The following is a 21822-nucleotide window of genomic DNA, read 5'->3' on the forward strand; positions in this document are numbered from 1 at the left end:
AAGACACCAGAAGATCACCATCTACAAGCCAAGGAGAGAGGCCTTAGAAGAAACCAACGCTGCTGATAGCTTGATCTCAGACCTCTAGCCTCCAGAATTGGAGAAAATAAATTTCTGTCGTTTAAGCCACCCAGTCTATGATACTGTTAGGGCAGCCCTAGCAAACTAATACATATAGACCCCAAGTCAAAAACCTACACAACAGCCTGTTTTTTGTTCCCCTAACTTCCAGTCTCTTCTGCCCCTTACTTACAAAAATGGGCATTTTTACTGTGCCATTCCTTTGAATCTGAATGGTTCACAATTATGTTTTCCACTCAACGAAAATTCTTAACCACAGACTTCAAGGCCCACTCCAAGCTGGTCTTATTTCTCACTACAGGTTGGCTTAAGATCTGTATCCAAATCTACTTCTCTTTTCCACACTTTTCTAAACTGCTTAGCTTTCCTCTGTGGAAAACTCTCTCACCTTTTTTATAAACCTCACCTGGTTCTTAGTTACTATCAACTAGGGAAGTTGTCACCCTTGAGGGGCAAGCTTTCCTGAAGGAGACGCGGATGCTCTCAGCACTGTGGCAAGCCCTGCCTGCCCTTTCAGCCTCATTTTCCCCCATTTCCAATATATGCTGTTTCAACCACATGGAACTACTGGCAGTCCCTTGGACAGGCTATGTTCTCTCTTGCTTCAGGCCTTTGCACTGAGAATGCTCCTGGAATGCCTCTTTTCTTCTCCCTTCCATGTTGCTAATTACTACTCAGTTCTAACAGTTATTAGTTCAAGGACCATCTCCTACCTTTAACCTTATTTCCTAACCCTACTGGTTAGGTGCCCCTTCTCTGTGCTCATCTCTAATGTTGATCTACTTGTTTCCCCAACTAGGCTGTGAAGTTCTTGAGGTCTGAGATCATATTTCATCTGTTGTTGGTGCACAGCATATAGTAGGCACTCAACAAATGTATGTTGAGTATTAAGTTCTGTAACTTCCTAAAGACAAAGGACTGACACAAAGCTAAGCCTTTAGATCTGTGCTGTCCAATAAGAAAGCCACTAGCCACATGTGGCTATTTATATTAAATAAAATATTCAGTTCCTTTGTCACACCAGTCATACTTCAATTGCTCAACAGCCACCTGTGGCTAGTAATATCTTATTGTACAGCACAGATACAGAACTTTTCCATCACCAGAGACAGTTTATTGGACAGTGTTGATCTACATCATAAAATAACCTGAAATATGAAAGAAAAAAACATCTTAGGAAAAAAAGAGAAGAGGGCCTTAATATGCAATTTACACAATTAGCCAAACAGCCAAAACAAATGAAAAAGTGAGCAATGTCATTAGTAAATAGGGAAATGCAAAATAAAATGAGATACTATCTTTCACCCATTAGAGGGGCTAAAACTAAAGTCTATCACTACATTGGCAAGGTGAAAGGAAACAAGCATCTTCCAACACTGCTGATGGAAATACAGCCACTCCAAAGGGAAACTAAAAGTGAAAGAAAATGGGCACAATATGAGCTAGCAATCCCACTCCTAGGAATTAACCCTAAAGAAACACCCCCATGTGCATACTAGCAGACAATCTACTAGGTTGTTCATTACAACACTCTACATGATTTACACATCACTGCCCACAGAACACAATACTTGAGCTAAATCAAGTGCTCATCCAGAGCAAGAAATGCTTAAACACGTTCCCTGCAGCCTGTGAAATGGAAAATCCTTTTGTATACCATGCCTGCTAATATGTATGATTGGGTCCCTACAACCAAGAGACAGTGGGGGAATAACTCTTAAGAATGCCACCTTGGCTTCTAACAAACCATTGTGTGCTTGGTCTCCATCTCCACAAGTATAAAAACGAGGCCAAGGCCAGCCCCAGTGGCCTAGTGGTTAAGTTCGGTGTGCTCTGCTCTGGCAGCCCAGGTTCGGTTCCCGGGCACAGACCTTCACCACTCGTCTGTCTGGCCATGCTGTGGTGGCAGCTCACATACAAAAAGGGGAAGATTGGCAGCTGATGTTAGCTCAGGGCAAATCTTCCTCAGCAAAAAAATGAAATAAATAAATAATATAAAAATGAGGCCAAGAGGCACATGGGTTTCTTTCATGTTCCTTCCTTCCTACCTACCCAACCACCAGAACAGCTCCACTTTTATCTGTATCATTTATTGCAGTTCAGGGTAAAGTTCCATTTGAAAAAAGTTTTGATGCTTAAAAAAAAAACACTTCAAAAACCCCCAGAATAGAAGATCTCTTCCAATATTCTAAGATTTTAGTTTTTCTCAGTCTAATTTGCTGTAATCTCCATGGCAAAGCGTGCATTATCCATTCACAGATCAGATTACTACCTACTATATGAGAAAAGTAAAATTTCAAAGCATTTGAGTCAGGTCAACAAAAAAGACCTTTCCTAGGTTGGTCTCAGATCAAAATTTTTCCATAGAACTCAAGTATGAGCAGCAGCCTGCAATACACCCAAAACAGAAACAGAATGCATCTAGGTTACACTAATCCCCAAAGTAATATCACCCTGAAATACATGCACTGAAGTGTCCTCTTATTTCATACTGCTTTGCCCTCCCTTCCCCCAATTTCTGGGACTTGCCCCAATCAGTTTCTGCTTCATTTGTATTCAAAGTTCTCTACTTAGGAAGAATTTCAAGGCCCAAAGCTCTTACTTCCCTTACCATTTATGGAAGTCGAAATCACTGGCTGGAAATGTTGCAAAGGAATGCTTTCAGAAGTTTTACTTCTTCACTCAGATCATCTGTGAGCCCTCTCTGTCAGAATTACACCCTCTACAAGCCAGAGGGTTTCAGAAATATGTTTAAGGTTAAGTAAATCAAGTCTTAAACTAGACTCCAGTTAAATAAAGATTTTCTGAATTTACAGCTCTACAGTCAGTGAAAGCAAGTGAGTTAATATTTAAGGCATCCTGGCTTTCCTCTGGTCATACTCAATGCAGACCAGTGACCTGAACTTTGGTTTCAACCACACAAGAGGACTTAAATCATGTCTTAGGAAGGGCAGGATCTTCCAGTCAACTGCAAGATTATAACAGCCCAGTCTAACGCAGACTGGAAAAGCCTCACTAAGCAAATGTATTCAAGTAAGAGGAAAGGAAAGTTATTCTACACAGAGGGCCTAAAAAGTTGCAGCTATTTGTTTAAACTACTCCTATTGCTGTAAAATCCTAAACAGGCGGGCAGAGAAGTGGTGTCCATTATAAACCTCGTTTCTGTTCCCTCTTACCAAACCTGAAATAGACTGTTCTTTATATTATAAAGTATTGGGCTCTGTTTCTGTCTCTGATTACCTGTTAATTCTCCTCTCATACATCTACCTTAAATTCTCTTATTTATCTTCCCTTTCCCGACTGGTGGGTGGGGTTCATCTTAGCAAAAATGTTTTTCACCAGCACTTTACTCATGATGTCATCAGAACCCACATACGTCTCTGCCTATATCGTAGCCCTCCATCTCCCAAACAAACAAACCCACACATACTGGGTTTCCACAGGCATGCATCAGAACACATCCACCGAGATGAGAAAGAAATCTATCTACTCAGTTCAGGTTAACTATAGGTCTTCACTTTCTAATTTAAAAGATCACATTAAAACTAGTCAGTTGATAACACCCATGGGAATAACAATGTCAAAGCAAGTCGAAGGGGACAGAAAAGGTGAAATACATGGCAGGCTTTCTGGTCCCCCTTCTATTCCTCTTCCTTAACAAAACCTCTGCCCAGTTTCCCTAACCCTTGAAACTGGCATATAACAGGTGAAAAGATGGTTAATGGAACTGATATCCCACAGCCTATTTTTTTTCCCTTCAAATAAAATTAACAGCTGACTACTAAAGGCCAAAGGTATCCATTTTTTCAGGTGGAGCACTGCAGTTAAAATCCTTCCTTGAATCAAAAGTCTGATTATCACTATTGGTAGCTGGGCTATCTTGAGTAAGCAAGCAGAGTTCCCCTATCCTCTAGGGTGATGCTGGGTAGGTCCCCACGCCTTTGCATGGGCTACAGGCTGGAGGGTGGCAGACGGTGAAAGTCATCAGCCTTCTGAAGCCTCAGGCACGTGTTAGGGAATACAGGGGTAACTATTACCTTTTTTTCCTGAGGATCGTGGTCTAAAAAACTGTGGTCTGAAAAAGTTGGATGATTTTGTAGCTACTCGGAACATTATCCCAATTACAAATACCTTGGAGTTTCCGTTCACTTTCAGTCAACGAAGGGAAATTACTGTCCATTATTTTGGAAGATAACATTCATGACTAGTCCTAAGAATAACTTTGTTTTATTATCATGACTTGTGAAAACAAACAGCGTAGACAGTTCAAGAAAGGACACAGACAGTGCCCTGTTTTAGGTCCCAAATTTCTTCTTTTTGATAGGTGGTGGGAGCTGAGCAATGATGTCATCCAGGGGCCGTTCTACTGCCACCAGTGTTCTTTCATCCAAAAGATCCATGAAGAGTAGAGGCTGTAGAGAGATGATAATGACTCTACCAGGAGTTAGGCTCCAGGGCCAGCATTGAATAGACTAACTAGAGCTAAAAGGTTCAAGGCTGGAGGGTTCTAAATCTCTGACAATCTTTCCTGCTCTAGGACTCAAAATGGTTGGAAAGGTTGCAAACTTTTAACTGAGTTCACTCATAAAAGATTTCAGCAAGATTTTTCATGTTTCTCTGCACAGAAAATCTGATTCTTTCATTTCTTAGGAATCAACGTTAACTGATGACTTTGGAGCCTGAATTCTTGACAGTGGCAAGTTAAAATGCATCAAGAAGCTAATCATACTTGAAGAATTTACAGACTCCCGCCTCCTAAAAAAAATTCTCGCAGACTCCTGAGAAAATGATCCAGGATGCCCAAGGAACTCCACTCTGAGAAGCATGAATATGGAACTTCTGAGCTGGCACAAACAGCTGTAGTATCATAAGCTCAATGGATATTTGTTTTATATACAGTGAAAAGTCTAGCCCAGAAAGGAAGGTCATAATAAATTCAATGACTTCCATTTGCTTGAAATTTATCTTGTGGAATATTCCCCAACTAGAAGTCAAATTTAAAAGCCAGCTTTACCACAAAATAAGACTCCACCTGAGCAACAACATCATTTCTCACTGCCTATGTGTTTCATTTTGGTAAAGTATGATGTGCCTGCCTCTAATATACTGAGGCAAGAACAATGAAATACAGACATAAGGGACAGACATCCTCAGAAAGGTCACTTGTCTCCCAAAACCAGGTTCTTTGCAGGTAAAATGAAGGCACTCTGTCTCACTATTGTGGAGTTTATTAATTAACTCCAACTGTTAAGAATATAATGCAAGATGTTTTACCTTATATATTTTAGAAATTTTAAAGGCATGGGCTGTGCGCCTCCTGATGACATCTGATTCATTCGTGGGAGGAAGTGGATTGTAGAGTAAGGTTTTGTCATTTGGAAGAGGCTAAAAAGACAAAGACATAGTGTTTATAATTTTATTTATTTATTTTTTCCCCCAAAGCCCCAGTAGATAGTTGTATGTCACAGTTGCATATCCTTCTAGTTGCCGTATGTGGGACGTGGCCTCAGCATGGCCAGACAAGCAGTGCATCAGTGCGCGCCCGGGATCCGAACCCGGGCCACCAGCAGCAGAGCTCGAGCACTTAACCACTAAGCCACGGGGCCGGCCCTTTTTTTTTTTTTTTATAATTTTATTTATTTATTTGAGACATAGTGTTTAAATCGTTATTCTTATTGGGCTTTGACAGGACAAAGGATTATAGTGATTTTTCAGGCAAACACCATCTTCTAACATCATACCATACACTTACTACCTCCCTGACTCTCCTTACTTCAGGAAGAAAGCTGTAGCCACTCTTCCAGCTATACTGTAGAGGGTGGGAGTACGAGGCAAAGAGAGCGTGGTGCTCTATGCCAGCAAAATCAAAGGGCCCAGCTGGGGCTCCTCGCCAGTCTTGTCAGTAACACTTTGTGAGACAGGAACAAACTGGCATGTGCAGGAGCTCAGCCCATGCAGGCACTGCTTTCTAGACTCTCCCCCAATCAGATCACGGACCAGCCCAGTGACTGAAGTTCTCCCTAGGCAAAACCGCAACACAAACCACCCCCACTGATGTCACTGACACCTCGAGAGATGGCCTCTGGCCAAGCAAGTGATATTTCATCTCTGACTTCCTTGGGAAATAGCTCTGCCCAGCATGAGGAAGTGATGCACTTATCACCAACGCTTGGGAAAAAATATGGGCTGATCTGGGCTGAGTTACAAAGAGGCAAGCGAGTGGGAGGGGCCCTTCCTGTATCACTCATCCTGCAGAAGGCACTCGTCAGCCAGCTCTGCTTCCCACGCCCAGAGGACACAGGGCCCATGAGATGAGTTCCAGTGACACATCACCATGCACACCTCCTTTAGAGCCATCTGCTGCTCTCCGCACATTCTTTCCATCCTCCACCTTCACAGACAGACCAGAACACTGTGTATTGGTTGTGACCTAAGCCCAAAGTGCTTTATAGGCATGGCCACAGCTCACAGTGCTCCTAGGAAAGAAAGTGCCTGCCCAGAAAAGACACATAAATTTGGGGTGAATCAAAACCGCAGCTGGCAGAGGCTGGAATCTAGAACTGAAAAAAATGCTACATCCCACCTAAATCACAGCCACAAAGAATGGAATTTTCCTATCTGACCTTTTTTCAAGACACTAAGATCAACTCTTCAAGCCTGTAGATAGCATTTCAGTATATTCAGTCAAGGGGGACAAGTGGTCAAAACCTCAGCCCGTATCTCCTTTGATGAAACCACATTAGTTAGTCACCCCAGGGTGGAAAGGTAGAAGTGATTCAGCCAAATCAATGGTATTCCCGATCAGGGTCACCTTCTGAATACTGACCTAATCACCTTCCTACTTAAGTTTATGTGCTCATAGGCAAAGCAGAGAAATGGACAGATCAGCAAAAACCAGTATACCAAGGTCCACCCTTTCTCTGGGAGCCTCATGAGCATGAGAATGAAAATGAGGAAATTTGCAAAACAAAAGCGCCTCTCCTCCAAAGAATATACTAGGAACCTTTATTCTGATTCTCCTTCCTCTATCTTGTTGCTTTTAGAACTTGAAAATTCCTAAGTAAAGAAGAATCAGTGAGAGCACAGGTGGTAGTGGTGAAAAACTCACCAATGACTTGTCGATGATGCAGAACATGTAGGCATCGTGGAGAAGGATGTGCATTGGTTTCTTGGGATGAAAACTGATGTGTGTGATGGGAGTATCCCTCTGCAGCCAAAGGTGATGAAACCCCTGCTTCTGGATGGTCCGGCTCCACTCTGTATACTGTTTGCCTGGGATGCTGTATTCAAATACCTGAGGAAGGATTTGATAGAAAGGAAATGCAGGCTGGTACCCAGAAAGATGAGAAGGGTATCCCTCATTCCTAACCATACCCGTACAGAAAATATCTACGCAAACCTTGATTGTATCATATTCAGCCTTTTGCTTTCTCCTTTTTTTAAATAAAAAAATTTTAAGGTAAATTACACAACAATAAACAATTCAAACAGCACAGAAAAGTTTACAGTAAAAAGTCCCCCTGCAATCTTGACGTCTCTTCCCCAAGACAAGAGCAGTCTATTTCTTGTTTATATCTTCAGAGATATTTCATGCACACAATACACAGTTCTGTATGTTGCTTTTTTCATTTATCATTATATCATTGAGACTGACCCATATCAACATATATATATAGATCACTCATGCCCCATTTGAAGAACACATAATAATCCACTCATTTTTTGGATGTATCATGATTTACTTATCTAGTCTGCTTAATGGATATTTAGATTGTTCCCAATCTTTGGCTACTACAAACACGGCTGTAAAGATTACCTCTGTATTAATGTCTTTTTACACAGTTGAAAAGTATATACCTGTAGGAAGAACTTTTAGAATCAGAACTTCTGAATCAAAGATTACGTGGATTGAAAATTTTTTTAGATATCGCCAAAATGGTCCTCTACAGGGGTCATACAAAATTACGCAATGTATGAAGTGCTGTTTCCCTGTACCCTCACAGCACTGGGCATCATCAACTCTATTCATCTTTGCTAATCTAACAGGCACAAAAAAATTTCCCACCAGTTTTAATGACCGAAGCACTTAAGGGACCAACCGCTAGTAAAAGGCATCAGGCGGGGGGCCAGCCCGGTGGCGCAAGCGGTTAAGTGCGCGCGCTCTGCTGCGGCGGCCCGGGGTTCGTTGGTTCGGATCCCGGGCGCGCACCGACGCACTGCTTGGCAAGCCATGCTGTGGCGGCGTCCCATATAAAGTCGAGGAAGATGGGCACAGATGTTAGCCCAGGGCCGTCTTCCTCAGCAAAAAAAAGAGGAGGATTGGCGGATGTTAGCACAGGGCTGATCTCCTCACAAAAAAAAAAAAAAAAGGCATCAGGCGGACATCATTATGTGTGACAAAGAAAAGAATGTAGCTTCACTAATGTTTCAGTCTTTGGTCAAGGACACAAATCCACGAAACTGAAATGAGAGATTTCATTTTTTGGATAGAACATTTATGTGTGTGCATATGGGAGCACAAAAACTGCTAATCAAAGTAGCAAGTATCATTTGCCTAGCAGTCTACTTAAATGTGCTTCTCGGATCACATTTAATTTTTCCAACAGCTCAGTGAAGATGGTATTATTGTACCCATTTTACAGATGAGGATATATAAGTATTGATAATTTCATAATGTGTTCTGTAGCGCAGGTATTTTAAAGATCTTCTCCTTGCAATTACAATCTTCTCACAACGTGGTATGGAAAAAAGCAGTAAACTACGCACTAATTTTGGCTGATTATAGGTACCTGATTTCACTATGGCCTGATTTCCTCATGTGCAAAAGTGAAGACGAATTATATGATCTTTTTGGTCACTTTCAACTCTCAAGACCTTATTCCATCCCATAGCCAGTCTAACTCCTGAGTCCATGTCATCTCTAGTCTAAAAACAATCAGTACAACGCATACTTCAAAATTCCTCCTCCTTCTTGTACCCCTTTACTCTAGAATCTCAGTGTTTCACCAGTCCATCGTGCCCCATCAAGCCAATGGACATTACTGGCTTATGACGCGCCCAGGCTATACATGGATGCTTTACTTCACACAGGAGAAAACCACCTTTATATCATCCAGTACTTTCAAAGAAAAGCTCCTCCAGAATTGTCATTATCTCAACTTCTAAGTTACTATTCAGCAGGAAGGAATTAGAAAGCACTGGAATCTCTTACCTGCTGGTCAGAATGAGCAATGACAAGGTTGTTGGTATTGGGTGCGATGGCCAGAGCAGTCACAGGGAAATTGTAAGCAGGCACTGTGCAGTGAAGCTGGGAACAAATAACAGACAAAGACAACTCTATATGATACCTTCCCTCAGGAAAGACTGGATGGTCGAGGTCAGTCATTTTAAAATAGTGTTCCTTGCAATTCAAAGGGTTCTATGGAAGTTCCCATCTATGTCAGGCATTTCCCTAAAAAATACACTTTAATTTCATTTTAAAAGGATGCATGTTTAATTGCTTACAAAACTGACAGCACTCGCAGAGAACTTCAGAGTAAAGCTTTCCCTCCTATCTCTACATCTGTACGAACTGCTCATAAACATGTCATCGAACAGAGAATCTAAAGCTCTACACTGGATTTAACAGAAATTAATGCCTAAGCATGGACATTTAGGTACAACTGTAAGGCATATGCATCACTATACTCTTTTAAATGCCAGGCAAGGCTCAGAGAGCAGTACATGCTTTTGCTGCAAAAAAATAAAGATTGAGTTATGCAGTTAACAGGCAAACTCATTAAATTCTGCAGTTTGGTGTTGTTCTATAAACTTTTATTTTATTTATTTATTTATTTTTTGTGAGGAAGATCAGCCCTGAGCTAACATCCATGCCAATCCTCCTCTTTTTGCTGAGGAGGACTGGTCCTGAAGTAACGTCCATGCCCATCTTCCTCTTACTTTATATGGGACGCCGCCACAGCATGGCCTGATAAGCGGTGCGTCGGTGTGCGTCCAGGATCCGAACATGGGCCGCCAGCAGCAGAGCGTGCGCACTTAACCGCTACGCCATGAGGCTGGCCCTGTTCTATAAACTTTTAATGCTTATTGAAAGTTTTGGGTAGTTCTTTTTTTTCTGAGGAAGATTGGCCCTGGATAACATCTGTTGCTAATCCTCCTCTTTTTCTTTTTTTCTCCCCGAAACCCCAGTACACAGTTGTGTATCACAGTTGTAGAGTTGTAGCTCTTCTACGTGGGAGACCACCTCAACATGGCTTGATGAGTGGTGAGTAGGTCCTCGCCCAGAATCCAAACCGGAGAACCCCCAGGCCACCGAAGCGGGACAGGTGAACTTAACTGCTATGCCACCAGGCTGGCCCCAGCTTTGGGTAGTTCTTATCTGACTTTTATGATGAAGGTAATGACTTGTACGGGATCATTAGTGATTCAATGTGTGAATGACATCATCATTACTGATTAGTGAAAAATGTTTTCCTGCTATTCCTTTGTCAAATTTCTGGCTCTGTTTAATTTAAAAATGCCTTGAGATTACGAGGCTAGCTATTAAAGGAAATTGTTAGTAGGCTAGCTATTAAAGGAAATTGTTACTATCAAAACTATTTATCTGGGTAAATCAGAATTTTCCTCTCCAAAATACAGAAATAATATGGATGTGGATTCATCACCCATAAATCCTTAATTTCAAATTTCCCTGCACAAGTGGTTTCACTGTTCCCACTGACTGATTTTAATGTTACAAATTATAGCTTTTGGATTCTCAACAAGTAAAACCGGAAAAATCTTTGGTTAAAAAAAAAAAGGCCAGTAATTTTCCAAGTTATACCCATCTGCCCTGAGTCTTATAACTGCAGGGCTAACGTCTTCCTGTTTGCTGCTACTAAACCCCATGCTCACCTTTAGATGTTTTATGTTGTACACATGGACTCCAGCACTGGTACCTGATGCAGCTAGCCAATTTCCGTCTGGACTGACTGCCAAAAGACACATGGACTCCACTGTCCCTGTGAGGATAGAACAGTTAAGTCTCTGAATTCACTGTCCACAGCCAGCCCTGCCCTGAAGATGATGGCAAAAGCCAAGAAGATCCTCAGTTTTAAATCACTGATAGGATAATTTCTTGATAGTGTTGCAAATAAGTTCTAGATGTCAATCTGTCTACTATCTTCATTTAATTAGCCATCCTTCATGTAAAGAGGATCCAGAGAGATAAACCTGAAGGCATCACTCACTCAGGCCTGAGTGAGACACTGCCTACTGTGGGAATGAAGAATCAGGGTAACAGCTACCACTAAAATCTATACTTCAATTGTTTTAAACTCCTTTCTTACCAAACAGGTTTTAATCAAAGTTACGGACAAAGAGCAAACTCAACAGGCTTGGAGCTTACCTTTAATTTATTGGGTGGCTGCTACATATTTAGCTCTATGGGAGCATGGGCACATATGAGCCATCTTTTTCACCAAGGGGTTTTAAACAAATCTGGCAACATGAAGACTCATGTGGGATAAAAAGCGGACAGTGATACTCTATGCCAAAATATGTGCTGCATATAACACCCCCAAACGAGGAAAAAGCTTTATAACAAGACACAAACCAGATGCTAAAGGATGGGTGAGGTGGGTAGAGAAGGATGGAGAACAGCGTGAGCTAAGTGACAAGGACTGGAATACACAGGTTTGAGGGCAGTGAAGACGCCAGCTTGACTATAAGAGAAGTGAAATGAGAGAGGAGGAAGAAATAGTATATACATAATACAGAGCCTAATTTTAAGGGGTGCTAAATGCAAATAAAGAGTCTAAGTTTTAAAATATAAACACATACAGCTACTCAATAAATATTGTCAGTTTACTTTACCGGACTCTTAAATTTGTGGGTTTCTTTTCCTGAATGGAAAAGCTTTCCTGGAGCAGCTTATGAACAGTGCAAGTTTAAGTTAAAAGAGTTGATTGAGGGGCCAGCCCCGTGGCATAGCAGTTAAGTGCGCGCACTCCGCTGTTGGCAGCCCAGGTTTGGATCACGGGCATGCACCGATGCACCACCTGTCAGGCCATGCTGTGGCGGAGTCCCATATAAAGTGGAGGAAGATGGGCACAGATGTTAGCCCAGGGCCAGTCTTCCTCAGCAAAAAAAAAAAACAGGAGGATTGGCCCGGATATTAGCTCAAGGCTGATCTTCCTCACAAAAAAGAAAAAAAAAAAGAGTTGATTGAATCTAAATGACAGTGAAGCCCCTATAATCCAGGGCAAGGGAGAAAGGAAAAGTCCCTTCGGAAGTACTGGGTACTGAGCCCTCAATAATTAACTCAATAATTAACTCAGCAATAGTTAGCTACACACAGTCACTCATTCACGCATACTCATGTTCTCAAAGAACATGGATAAATGGTCCTGAACCTTATAAGACAGGTAATGAGATTGTATGTGTAAGTTTATCTTTAAAAAAACAACCAACCAAAAAAATTAACATGTCCACAAAATACTAATTCTAAATATTAAAATACTAATGAAATATTTGAATACTAATATTCAAAATACTAAAATACTAATATGGAATACAAAATATTCCACAAAATATTGGAAATACACAAAAATATTAACAGTAGTTATTTCTGAGTGCCAGGATTACAGATGATTTTAACTTTCTTCTTGCTCTGCTAACAAAACTCTAAGGGTGATGAAACTTCCCTGGCCCCAAATAAGGAATCAAAAACCTGGTGAGAAAAGAGTAGGTGTGAGCAACATTTCAGATATCATCAAGCGTTTTCATTTGCCAGATATCTCCTCCTACTTTAAATTGCAAACGTGAGTGTATTAGCAGAGTGGAGAAGATCATTAGTCAACCGCTGACAACGAATGAGGTTTAAAATAGAAAAAAAAAAAACGATGTATTAGAGACTGACAACTCTCCCCAGTGGCCAGTTACCAAATTCCCACCTGACTGAGGCTGGAAAGTATGCAGGTGCTTGAAGCTTCCTTCCAATAGCCGAATGATATGTAGAGATCCTTGATTGGATGCCACAAAGAGCTTTGTTGAATCTTCAGAAAACAAAATCTGAAGGGCAGAGCGAAGGAATGCTGGCATTTTGGAAACCTTGGAGTGAAACAGTGGTAAAAATCAATAAGAGAGAGAAGTAAGAACTAGAGCCCACTAAAAAAAAACCATAGCCAGGCTTAAATTACATGAGTGCTTCCTGTTTCTTTCTTTCTTTCTTTTTTTTTTTTTGTGAGGAAGATCACCCCTGAGCTAACATCTGATGCCAATCCTCCTGAGGAAGCTTGGTCCTGGGCTAACATCTGTGCCCATCTTCCTCTACTTTATATGGGGATGCCGCCACAGCATGGCTTGACAAGCGGTGCGTTGGTGCGCAACCGGGATCCAAACCTGCGAATCCCAGGCCACTGAAGCGGAGCATGCGCACTTAACCACTGCGCCACGGGGCAGGCCCAATGCTTCCTATTTCTAAGGAAGCCAATTGACCAAGGGCCTGGAACAGTGACATGCCCACTGTAACCTATACACTCCCCTTTTCATCTCTTCAAAAGCCTAAACTTCACTGCTACTTTCTGGCATTTCCCTACTTCTCCAAAAACATAATCAATACAAAATGGAAATAAAAGATCATTTCGTAACAGCCGTCTCCAAATAGCTTTTCACTCAGCAGGCATTTATAGCCAGTACATTTCCACTTCCCACAAAAATCACACCCTTATGAAGTTCTTCTTATTCGACCAGACATTGGGTTATCACTTACCCTTTGGAGGCTTATGTTGTCATGTTCATAATTCAACCGATAGAGGAAAAAACGAGAAGCTGTAGAATAGGCTATCCAACTTCCACATGGGGAGATACAGCTGCAAATAATGTTCTCGGGACCCTGGCAATATTAGGAATCAGGATGAATGTTCAAGTAAAATTTCATATGACAAGGTTCACTGTGACGTGAATCCTCAAGCTATTGCCACTCTGGATATATCCACAAATACCTACACATAATCCTGACACTTATATGTTGTGTGTCACTATGATTATTTCAGAGGTAGAGCACCTAAATGGCATGGCTTTGATTTTCAAAACCAAGAACAGAGGTCTATGAATACTGTGAACTTATCTCAGCCCTCTGCGTACTTCATAGATAACTTCATACTAACCCCTAACTTTAGAAACCTGAGCAGAGAGGCATTTAATGCGGTAAAGCTTTGGAGGCCAGGTGACTTGGAGAACTAATTTCCTGTTTTGTCTATGACAACCTGCTTTAATGACCTCTAAGAAATAGTAAGCAAAAATTTGCATAACAAAAATTATATAAATTTACTATTTATATAATTCAAAAAACTCACAATATCTAAATGTATTTATGTATACACACACACAGAAAAAGATCTGGAAGGATATACAGCTAGTCAACTAACAATAACTATTTCAGGAGAAGAAACTACAATTAAAGAGGTGGACAAGGATATAAGCTGTGAATACTGTTTGACTTCTTTACAGTAAGACTGTATTCACAAATATTTGTGTAATTAAAGATTTTTAAAAAGGAAAACATAAGGCAGTTTGTATAGTATATTCCCATCAGTGTAGAAAGAAAAGACATATACACATGCACACATAGGCGGAAATTTTTTCTGGAAGTATATACAAAAAACTATTGGCAGTGATTATCTCTGGAAAGTGGGACTGGGTATTTGGGGTAAGAAGGCGGCTCATTTTTCATTGTATACTCTTTTGTATCACTTGAATTTTTTTTAAAAAATGCATGTTATTTTCATAATGCCAAAGAAGAAAAACCAATTCCCTGTTTCATTCATCATGTAAAATCTGAATGCCCAATTTATAATCACAGGAAACTCAGTTCTGTTGACATAGTACTTCATTCAAATAACTTTAAATTTTACACAGTTTTGGATGTCAACGTAGGTATACTTCAAAATTCAGAATGAGAAAAACGTTCTGGATTTCAGAGCATGAACACACAGTTAAACTTCCTTACCTTTGTCTTGAGGTGCAGTAAATGATCTGCATCTTTAGAGAGTGGAAGGGTATCCCCATTCTTTCCTGGAGCAAGAAATTTCCGTGAGGTTTTCCTTCTCAAAGAAAGGTTATTTGTACATTTGTTTTCCTAAAAAGTCACTGCTGGGTAGAATGGAATCTCTACCAATCAGAAATCAGAAAAATGTCTGACTTAGCAATGTCTGACTTTTTGGGAGGTATATGAAGAGGAAAGCAATGAGCACCTTGTTAGCTTCTATTTGGGTGCCCTGGATACGACCTATGGTACATCACTAATTCTCTGAAGCTGTACCCCACAGCCAGGCATGCAGGTGGGTGGAAGTGGAGTTTCTGTGGCCTTGACTTCAACTTCATTTGCTCGTTTTGTAACCGAAAGCAAAAAACTCTAATCCGCTATAAAACAACAGAACTCAAACATTTCTTTTTTTTTTGTGAGGAAGATCAGCCCTGAGCTAACATCCATGCCAATCCCCCTCTTTTTGCTGAGGAAGACCAGCCCTGAGCTAACATCTATTGCCAATCCTCCTCCTTTTTTCCCCCCTTTTTCTCCCCAAAGCCCCAGTAGATAGTTGTATGTCATAGTTGCACATCCTTCTAGTTGCTGTATGTGGGATGCCACCTCAGCATGGCCAGACAAGCGGTAGGTCAGTGAGCGCCCGGGATCCAAACCCGGGCCGCCAGTAGCAGAGCGTGCACACTTAACCGCTAAGCCACGGGGCCAGCCCCTCAAACACTTCTTGAACAGGTCATACAAAAGGCCACAAGGCTGTCACCCCAGTAAGCTCCATGTGATCTTTTTCATGCAGGGCCGTCACTACCCACCATTAAATCTTGTCATTTTTCAACAGCCTGTTTTGATCCCAGTCAAGCCAGGGCAAACTATGATTCCACAACCCTCACCTCTACTACACCCTGCAGTGCACTGTACAGAATCATAAACTTTTAACAGATGATCTAGCATCCTGCTAATGATTCTAACACTCTGAAGAACTCCTTTGGTCTATCTAGTGGGTGGGAATACCGTAAGTTCCAACGGACACAGAAAAATCTACTTCCATTTTTCCATAAGCAGAATTTCAACTGCAGTTCTAACTTCTGGCTTCTCTCTCCAATTTTCTTATTGGAAAAACTTTCTCCCATCTTACCTGTTGCAACTGTAGATCCCAGCCGCCAAAGTTCCAAGTGATGAGCAAACTGGAATAGGAGAAGCTGCTTCTTTTTCGAACAGGAAATAAGACGTCGCTGTACCCAAGAGTTGAAAAGCGATAAATGAGCCAGGGTCATCTATTGCCTCAGTACTAGATACAGCAGCAATATCTCAGCACATTTTTTACTGTTGAAATCCACTTACTTGGTAAATACTTCCTAAGTACTACCATATGCCAGGCATTGCCCTAGGATCTAAGAACACAGTGGTAAATAAAAACATAGCTACTGCTCTCAAGCTTATAGTCTAAAGGGTTGACATACAATTACATAGGCAGTTACACTAAGGGTGCTAAGAATTTTAACATGGCTAAGCACAATATGTAATGAAAAAGAGTAGAAAGTATATCTAATCTAGCCTCATAGGGGTAAAGACAGGAGCCCAGATGAGGTTCACTGGTAAAGCCTAGTCAGGCAAAGAGGGTAGGGCAGGATGTTCCAAACAGAGTGATGGCATGTGAAACAGCTCAAAGGTAAAGGAGCATTAGAGGGAACAAAAAGAGTCTTTCAGAACAGCTAGCCTGGCTGGGGTGCTGCAAGTGTGTGAGATGAGAGGTGAGAAAAGAAGCTGAAGGACCAGGGCCAGATCAAGACAGGTTTCATAAGCCATGCTAAAGAATTAGATCTTTATGCTGAAGGCAACAAGGACCAACCAAAGATTGTGAAGCATGGAGTGATGAACAAAGTTGCTTTCTGAACAGATCATTGGAGAATAGGCTGGAACAACACAAATGTAAACAAAAGGAGATCATTAACAAGCTACTGTAAAGGAATCCAGATGAGAAAATACACTGATCCAAATCAGGATAATGGCAGCGTAGACAGACTAGATTCAAAAGATAATGAGGAGGCAGACTCAGTAAGGTTTACCAGCTGAATGGAATGTAGAACCAGGTAGTGGGGAGAAGGGTTTCTAGCTTGGGAAGATGTCCATTTACCTAGAAAGGAACACTGGAAGCCTGGATTTTCCAGCTATCTGGAAAAGGGAAGGATTTCCCTGGAAACTGAACTAGGAGTGCTGCTGTAAATCTTGACCCGTGTAAATGTCTTTGCAAGAGGCTTGCCTCAGAAACAGAAGGAAGCATGGAGAAGGAAGGCAACTACAGAAGTCCTACAGATTTGCCCAGGAAGTGTGAGCTGCACTTAGTCTTGTGGGACAGTGGGAGGGGGAGATGAGGGAACGATGTGGGTTGGAGGTGATACTCACATGGGGAAAAGTGATTTTTCGGAGAGCAGCATCGTAATTCTTTACCTCCACCTTCTCCATGAGAGGACGAATGACTAAGTGGGTGTCAGTGCCTGGGGTGGGAGGGGGAGGGGAGAAGGCATCAGAATTAGAAAAGGTCCTGCATGGAAATAACCAGAGCTAGGCAGAGTAAAGAAGCAGCCCGCGGAGAGCAGAACCTACCTCCGGATATCAATGCTGTCGGGCTGTGGGCCACCGCTCGCACGTCGTGAGTGTGATGTTGGAATGGCTTTGTCCGCACCCACTGCTTCTCACTGCTGTTGGAAGTCACAGAGACCAGCTGAAAATGGAATACCGTCCCCTCGGCTGTGCCCACCACGAAACTGTCTTCTTGCTGAGAAATTAAATCATTAGGGAGGTACATTTGAGCAAAACAGGGCCCAGTTTGAAAAACATTCCCTGAGGTTTTCTGTCTGGGCAGCTTAGGGGAGAACCTATGCTCAGAACTAGAAGGTAGATCACTGGGGTCTTTTTCTTCCAGAAGCTAACAATGCCATCAGAGGAGCAAGCTCACATATAGATAACAATGCGCCCCCTACTGACAGAATTAACAACATGTACCTCCAACTGTTACAGTGCTTCCCATAAATACAAACCAGACCTTATTAGAATAGCAACAAAAAAGATAAAACACCTAGGAATAAATTTAACAGAAAACTGTGCTAGACCTATATAAGAAAAAAAATCTAAGTCCTTCTAAAGGACATAAAAGATGACCTAAACAAAGAAATCCATACTATATTCTTAAACAGGAATATTTAACATGATAAATATATTAATGATCACTAAGGAAATGCATAAGTTTTATATAACCCAATAAATATACTGATAGTCCTATACTTGGAACTAGAAGAGGTGCTTCTTAAATTCATGTAGAAAAATAAGCAAAAACAAACACACACACAAACAAACCAACCCAAGCAAGAATAGTAATGAAAATAAACAGTACTCAAAAGATCTGGAACCAGGGACTCAAACAGATATATGTACACCAATATTCACAGCAGCATTATTCACAAGTGCCAAAAGAGGGAAACAACCCAAATGTCCACCAACAGATGAATGGACAAACACAATGTGGTATCTACACACAATGGAATATTACTCAGCCTTAAAAAGGAATGAAGTTCTGATAATGCTGTTAACATGGATGAACTCTGAAAACATTATGCTAAGTAAAATAACCCAGACACAAAAGGACAAATATTATGATTCCGCTTATATGAGGTACCGAGAACAGGCAAATTCACAGGGACAGAAAGAAGAATGGAAGTTAACCAGAGACTGGGAGAAGGAAGGCATAGGAAGTTATTACTTAATGGGTACAGAGTTTCTGCTTGGGGTGATGAAAAAGTTCTGAAAATGGATAGAGGTGATAGTTACACAAGACTGTGAATGTACTTAATGCCAGTAACTTGTACACTTAAAAAGGGTTAAATTGGAAAATTTTATGTTATGTATATTTTACCACAATAAAAAATTAAAAAAAAAAAAAAGTAAATAAAGTATTGGGAATATAAGGGGAATGGGGGGAAAAATGGTAGTCAAAAGACCAAAGTTTGGAAAACCCTGAAATTCACTGTCTTCTTTTTAAAGATGAAGGGAGAGCAGGCTGAGGAGGGGAAGTGGCCTGATCAACATCATACAAAGACCCAGGTTCCTTGGTCCCCGGTTTAAGGCTCTCTCTTGCCAGTATGTTGAGCACCGTGATTTCTGTTAGTTTTAAAAGGTCTTAGCGGGTCTACAATTATTTTTTTTTAATTCTTCTATATTCTCAAAACCATTTTCATTTAACTCCAGTTTTTAAAAATACACATAACTTTAGGGAATAAAAAAAGATAGGATGTGTGATATGGTAGTGAGAAGAATCAGGAACCTGGATCAGCAGTTAACCAATCAGTGTAAAGACTAGGTCAGCCAGTCAAGAGAAATGAGATGTCTGTACATGTTTGAGCATGTAGCTGTCATCAACTACACACTTACTGTGCTAGGAACTTTATATACGTTATGTCATCTCTAATCCTTCAATAACTTTCAAAGTTAAGTATCACTTGCTCTATCAGAAGAAACTGTGAAAGACTTTGAAAGAGCATAAAAAGCACTGGTGTTCTTGTCTGTTGAGCCCTCTGATTGCCTTGGAGCTATTTCACAATTCTATAAATTGTAGAAAACTGAGTGTGATGCAAAAGATTCTTTTGTATAGAAATGCAAAAGAATTTTGCCTGGTGGAATGCAGCTGATTATTGCCCTGTGTATACTGAGTCTTGCAACAATTTGTAAATTCATTTCAGCATTCCTGATGGCCTTATATAACTCTTATGTTCTTTGAATTCTCCTTTGAACTGCTTATAGCATCTTGCTGGTTCTCTCATTAGTTAAGGAGTTACAGAAAATCTCTGACATATTTCCATTTCATATTTGTATGAGTCATGATTTTACCTTTTTTTTTTCTAATCATCATTTAATAGCCCTTCACACAGATAAGGAATCTGGAGCTTCAAGAGGTTTAGAGACATGACAAAAACGCATGGCCATCTCCCTCCAAGGCCTCTGCTCTGGGCGCAGCACACTGCCTCAACCTTGTGGCAGCTCTCTCTGACGTCACTTGCAGGCACAAGATGGTGGAGAAGGAAGGAAAGCATATCTGAAGGACAGCACATCAGGTGGCCCAGGCCAGCCTCTCCCTTGCCTCTTCTAGGGATACTATTTGAAATCCATTAGTCCAAGGCAAAGTGGAGATACTGAGCAGCTCAGAAACTCACACACTCTCCCCCACCTCCAACTAAACAGTTCATGTAGCTTACAAAAAAAAAGGCAGCAGTCTGCTCAAAGTCCCACCAACAGAGAGGGATTGGGAAGGTAAGTCTCCCTCACTCTATATCCTCTTTCCCTGTGGTGGAATCATAAAAGAACTGAAAAGCAAACAAAAGAACAAGGTTCTCTTAGGGCACAGCAGGAATGGAGCAAGGGAAAAGTCGACCTGGAAGGGGGGCTGTCCTAATTTAATCAAAAAGTGACTGCTTCACACAGAAAAAAAAAACCTGTCAGGACTGACCTCTAAATGAAAGCAAATGTTCCCTACAACTCCCTGCAGGAATCAGTACTCGTCTACTTGACGAGGGTGGAAGACATCTAAGATCAAAGGACTGGATGTTGGCCACGATTCGCTCTTTAGTCCATGAAAATCCATTAAAAAGGACCTAAAAATAATCAGCTGTTTTGGCAAGACAGTATAGTGGAGAAAAGCCTTGAAATTAGGATCAGTTTCAAAACAAATGTGAAAATGATAATGCCAATACCACACTCACTCTGTGCCAGACACTGTACTTAGCACTTTATAAGCACTACCCATTTAATCCTTTCCCAAACTCCTTGAGGTATGTATTACTAGCAGCCTTGTTTTCACAGAGGAAGAAACTGAGGCTTAGAAAGAACTAACTTGCCCAGGAAGATATGTAGCTATTAAGTGGTACAGCTGGGATTTAAACCCAAGTCTGCCCAACTTCAGAGTCTCCGATAAGCATTTTTGAGGGCTGGATTTGGTACAATTGCATTTTTCAATTTCTTAAAAATAAGTACCCCAATTCACTGATTCTCAGGCACACATTTTTCCACATTTTAATATCTCTGAAATTAGGTGTCTTATATCTGTCAACCTGTGTGTGTATGACATCTTCAGATAAAGAGCAAATATCAAAACTTGCAGAATCATTGTCAAAAGACTAAAAGGAAATCTTGGGGCTATCGTGGAGTATCATCTACCAATACTATGAACGGCTGGGAGGCATGTGTGGAAAATATTGACCCTAATGAGTGAGTCAAGGGTGGTTCAGAGTCCAACTCTGAATGTGAAGAAGCTTTAGGAATACCTTGATCACTTTATTTCACTTACACTTTCCTTTTTATATGCAGTGATATGACAAAAATTTATGTTTAAGTCTCAAGGAGCTCTTCAATAAGTAAAATATAAATTCTATGTTTAAAAAAGCATTGTGTCAGTTTATATTATATGCTTATAATATAAAATTTAAATTTTACATTTAAAAACAAGCATTGTGTTATAGTTTAATTGGCAGTATTTCTTTTTTCCCAAGATAACAAAATTATGGCATGTCATAATCATTTCTATCTAAGATTCAACGTAATAAGGTATAATATAGGCACATGGGTGAAGAAAGATCAAACAGCATAAAATAGTATACAGTACAAATTAAGCCTGTGTGCCACCTGTGCCCCACAACTTCACTCTCCAGAAATTATTAGCATTTTTTAATCTTTTC

The 21822-nt window shown here is 40.8% G+C and overlaps 1 protein-coding gene across 3 annotated transcripts in view; it reads right to left on the reverse strand.

Annotated features, from left to right (window-relative positions):
- Positions 1 to 4289: 4289 nt before the first annotated feature.
- UTP4 (UTP4 small subunit processome component) overlaps positions 4290 to 21822 on the reverse strand; it is a 30015-nt gene continuing 12482 nt past the window's right edge. For all 3 annotated transcript variants that reach the window (XM_087420028.1, XM_004431775.3, XM_087420027.1), the window contains 11 exons: positions 17705 to 17876; positions 17504 to 17595; positions 16236 to 16332; positions 15071 to 15135; positions 13832 to 13954; positions 13014 to 13170; positions 10975 to 11081; positions 9293 to 9388; positions 7190 to 7375; positions 5356 to 5466; positions 4290 to 4493 (listed from right to left, as the gene is read on the reverse strand). In XM_087420028.1, the coding sequence (XP_087276154.1) occupies positions 4377 to 4493; positions 5356 to 5466; positions 7190 to 7375; positions 9293 to 9388; positions 10975 to 11081; positions 13014 to 13170; positions 13832 to 13954; positions 15071 to 15135; positions 16236 to 16332; positions 17504 to 17595; positions 17705 to 17876 (1323 nt within the window). In that variant the 3' untranslated portion in view covers positions 4290 to 4376. The remainder of the gene's footprint in view (positions 4494 to 5355; positions 5467 to 7189; positions 7376 to 9292; positions 9389 to 10974; positions 11082 to 13013; positions 13171 to 13831; positions 13955 to 15070; positions 15136 to 16235; positions 16333 to 17503; positions 17596 to 17704; positions 17877 to 21822) is intronic.

Source organism: Ceratotherium simum, chromosome 30 (assembly GCF_057802395.1).
Source record: "Ceratotherium simum simum isolate JZ-2026a chromosome 30, ASM5780239v1, whole genome shotgun sequence".
NCBI lineage: Eukaryota > Metazoa > Chordata > Mammalia > Perissodactyla > Rhinocerotidae > Ceratotherium > Ceratotherium simum.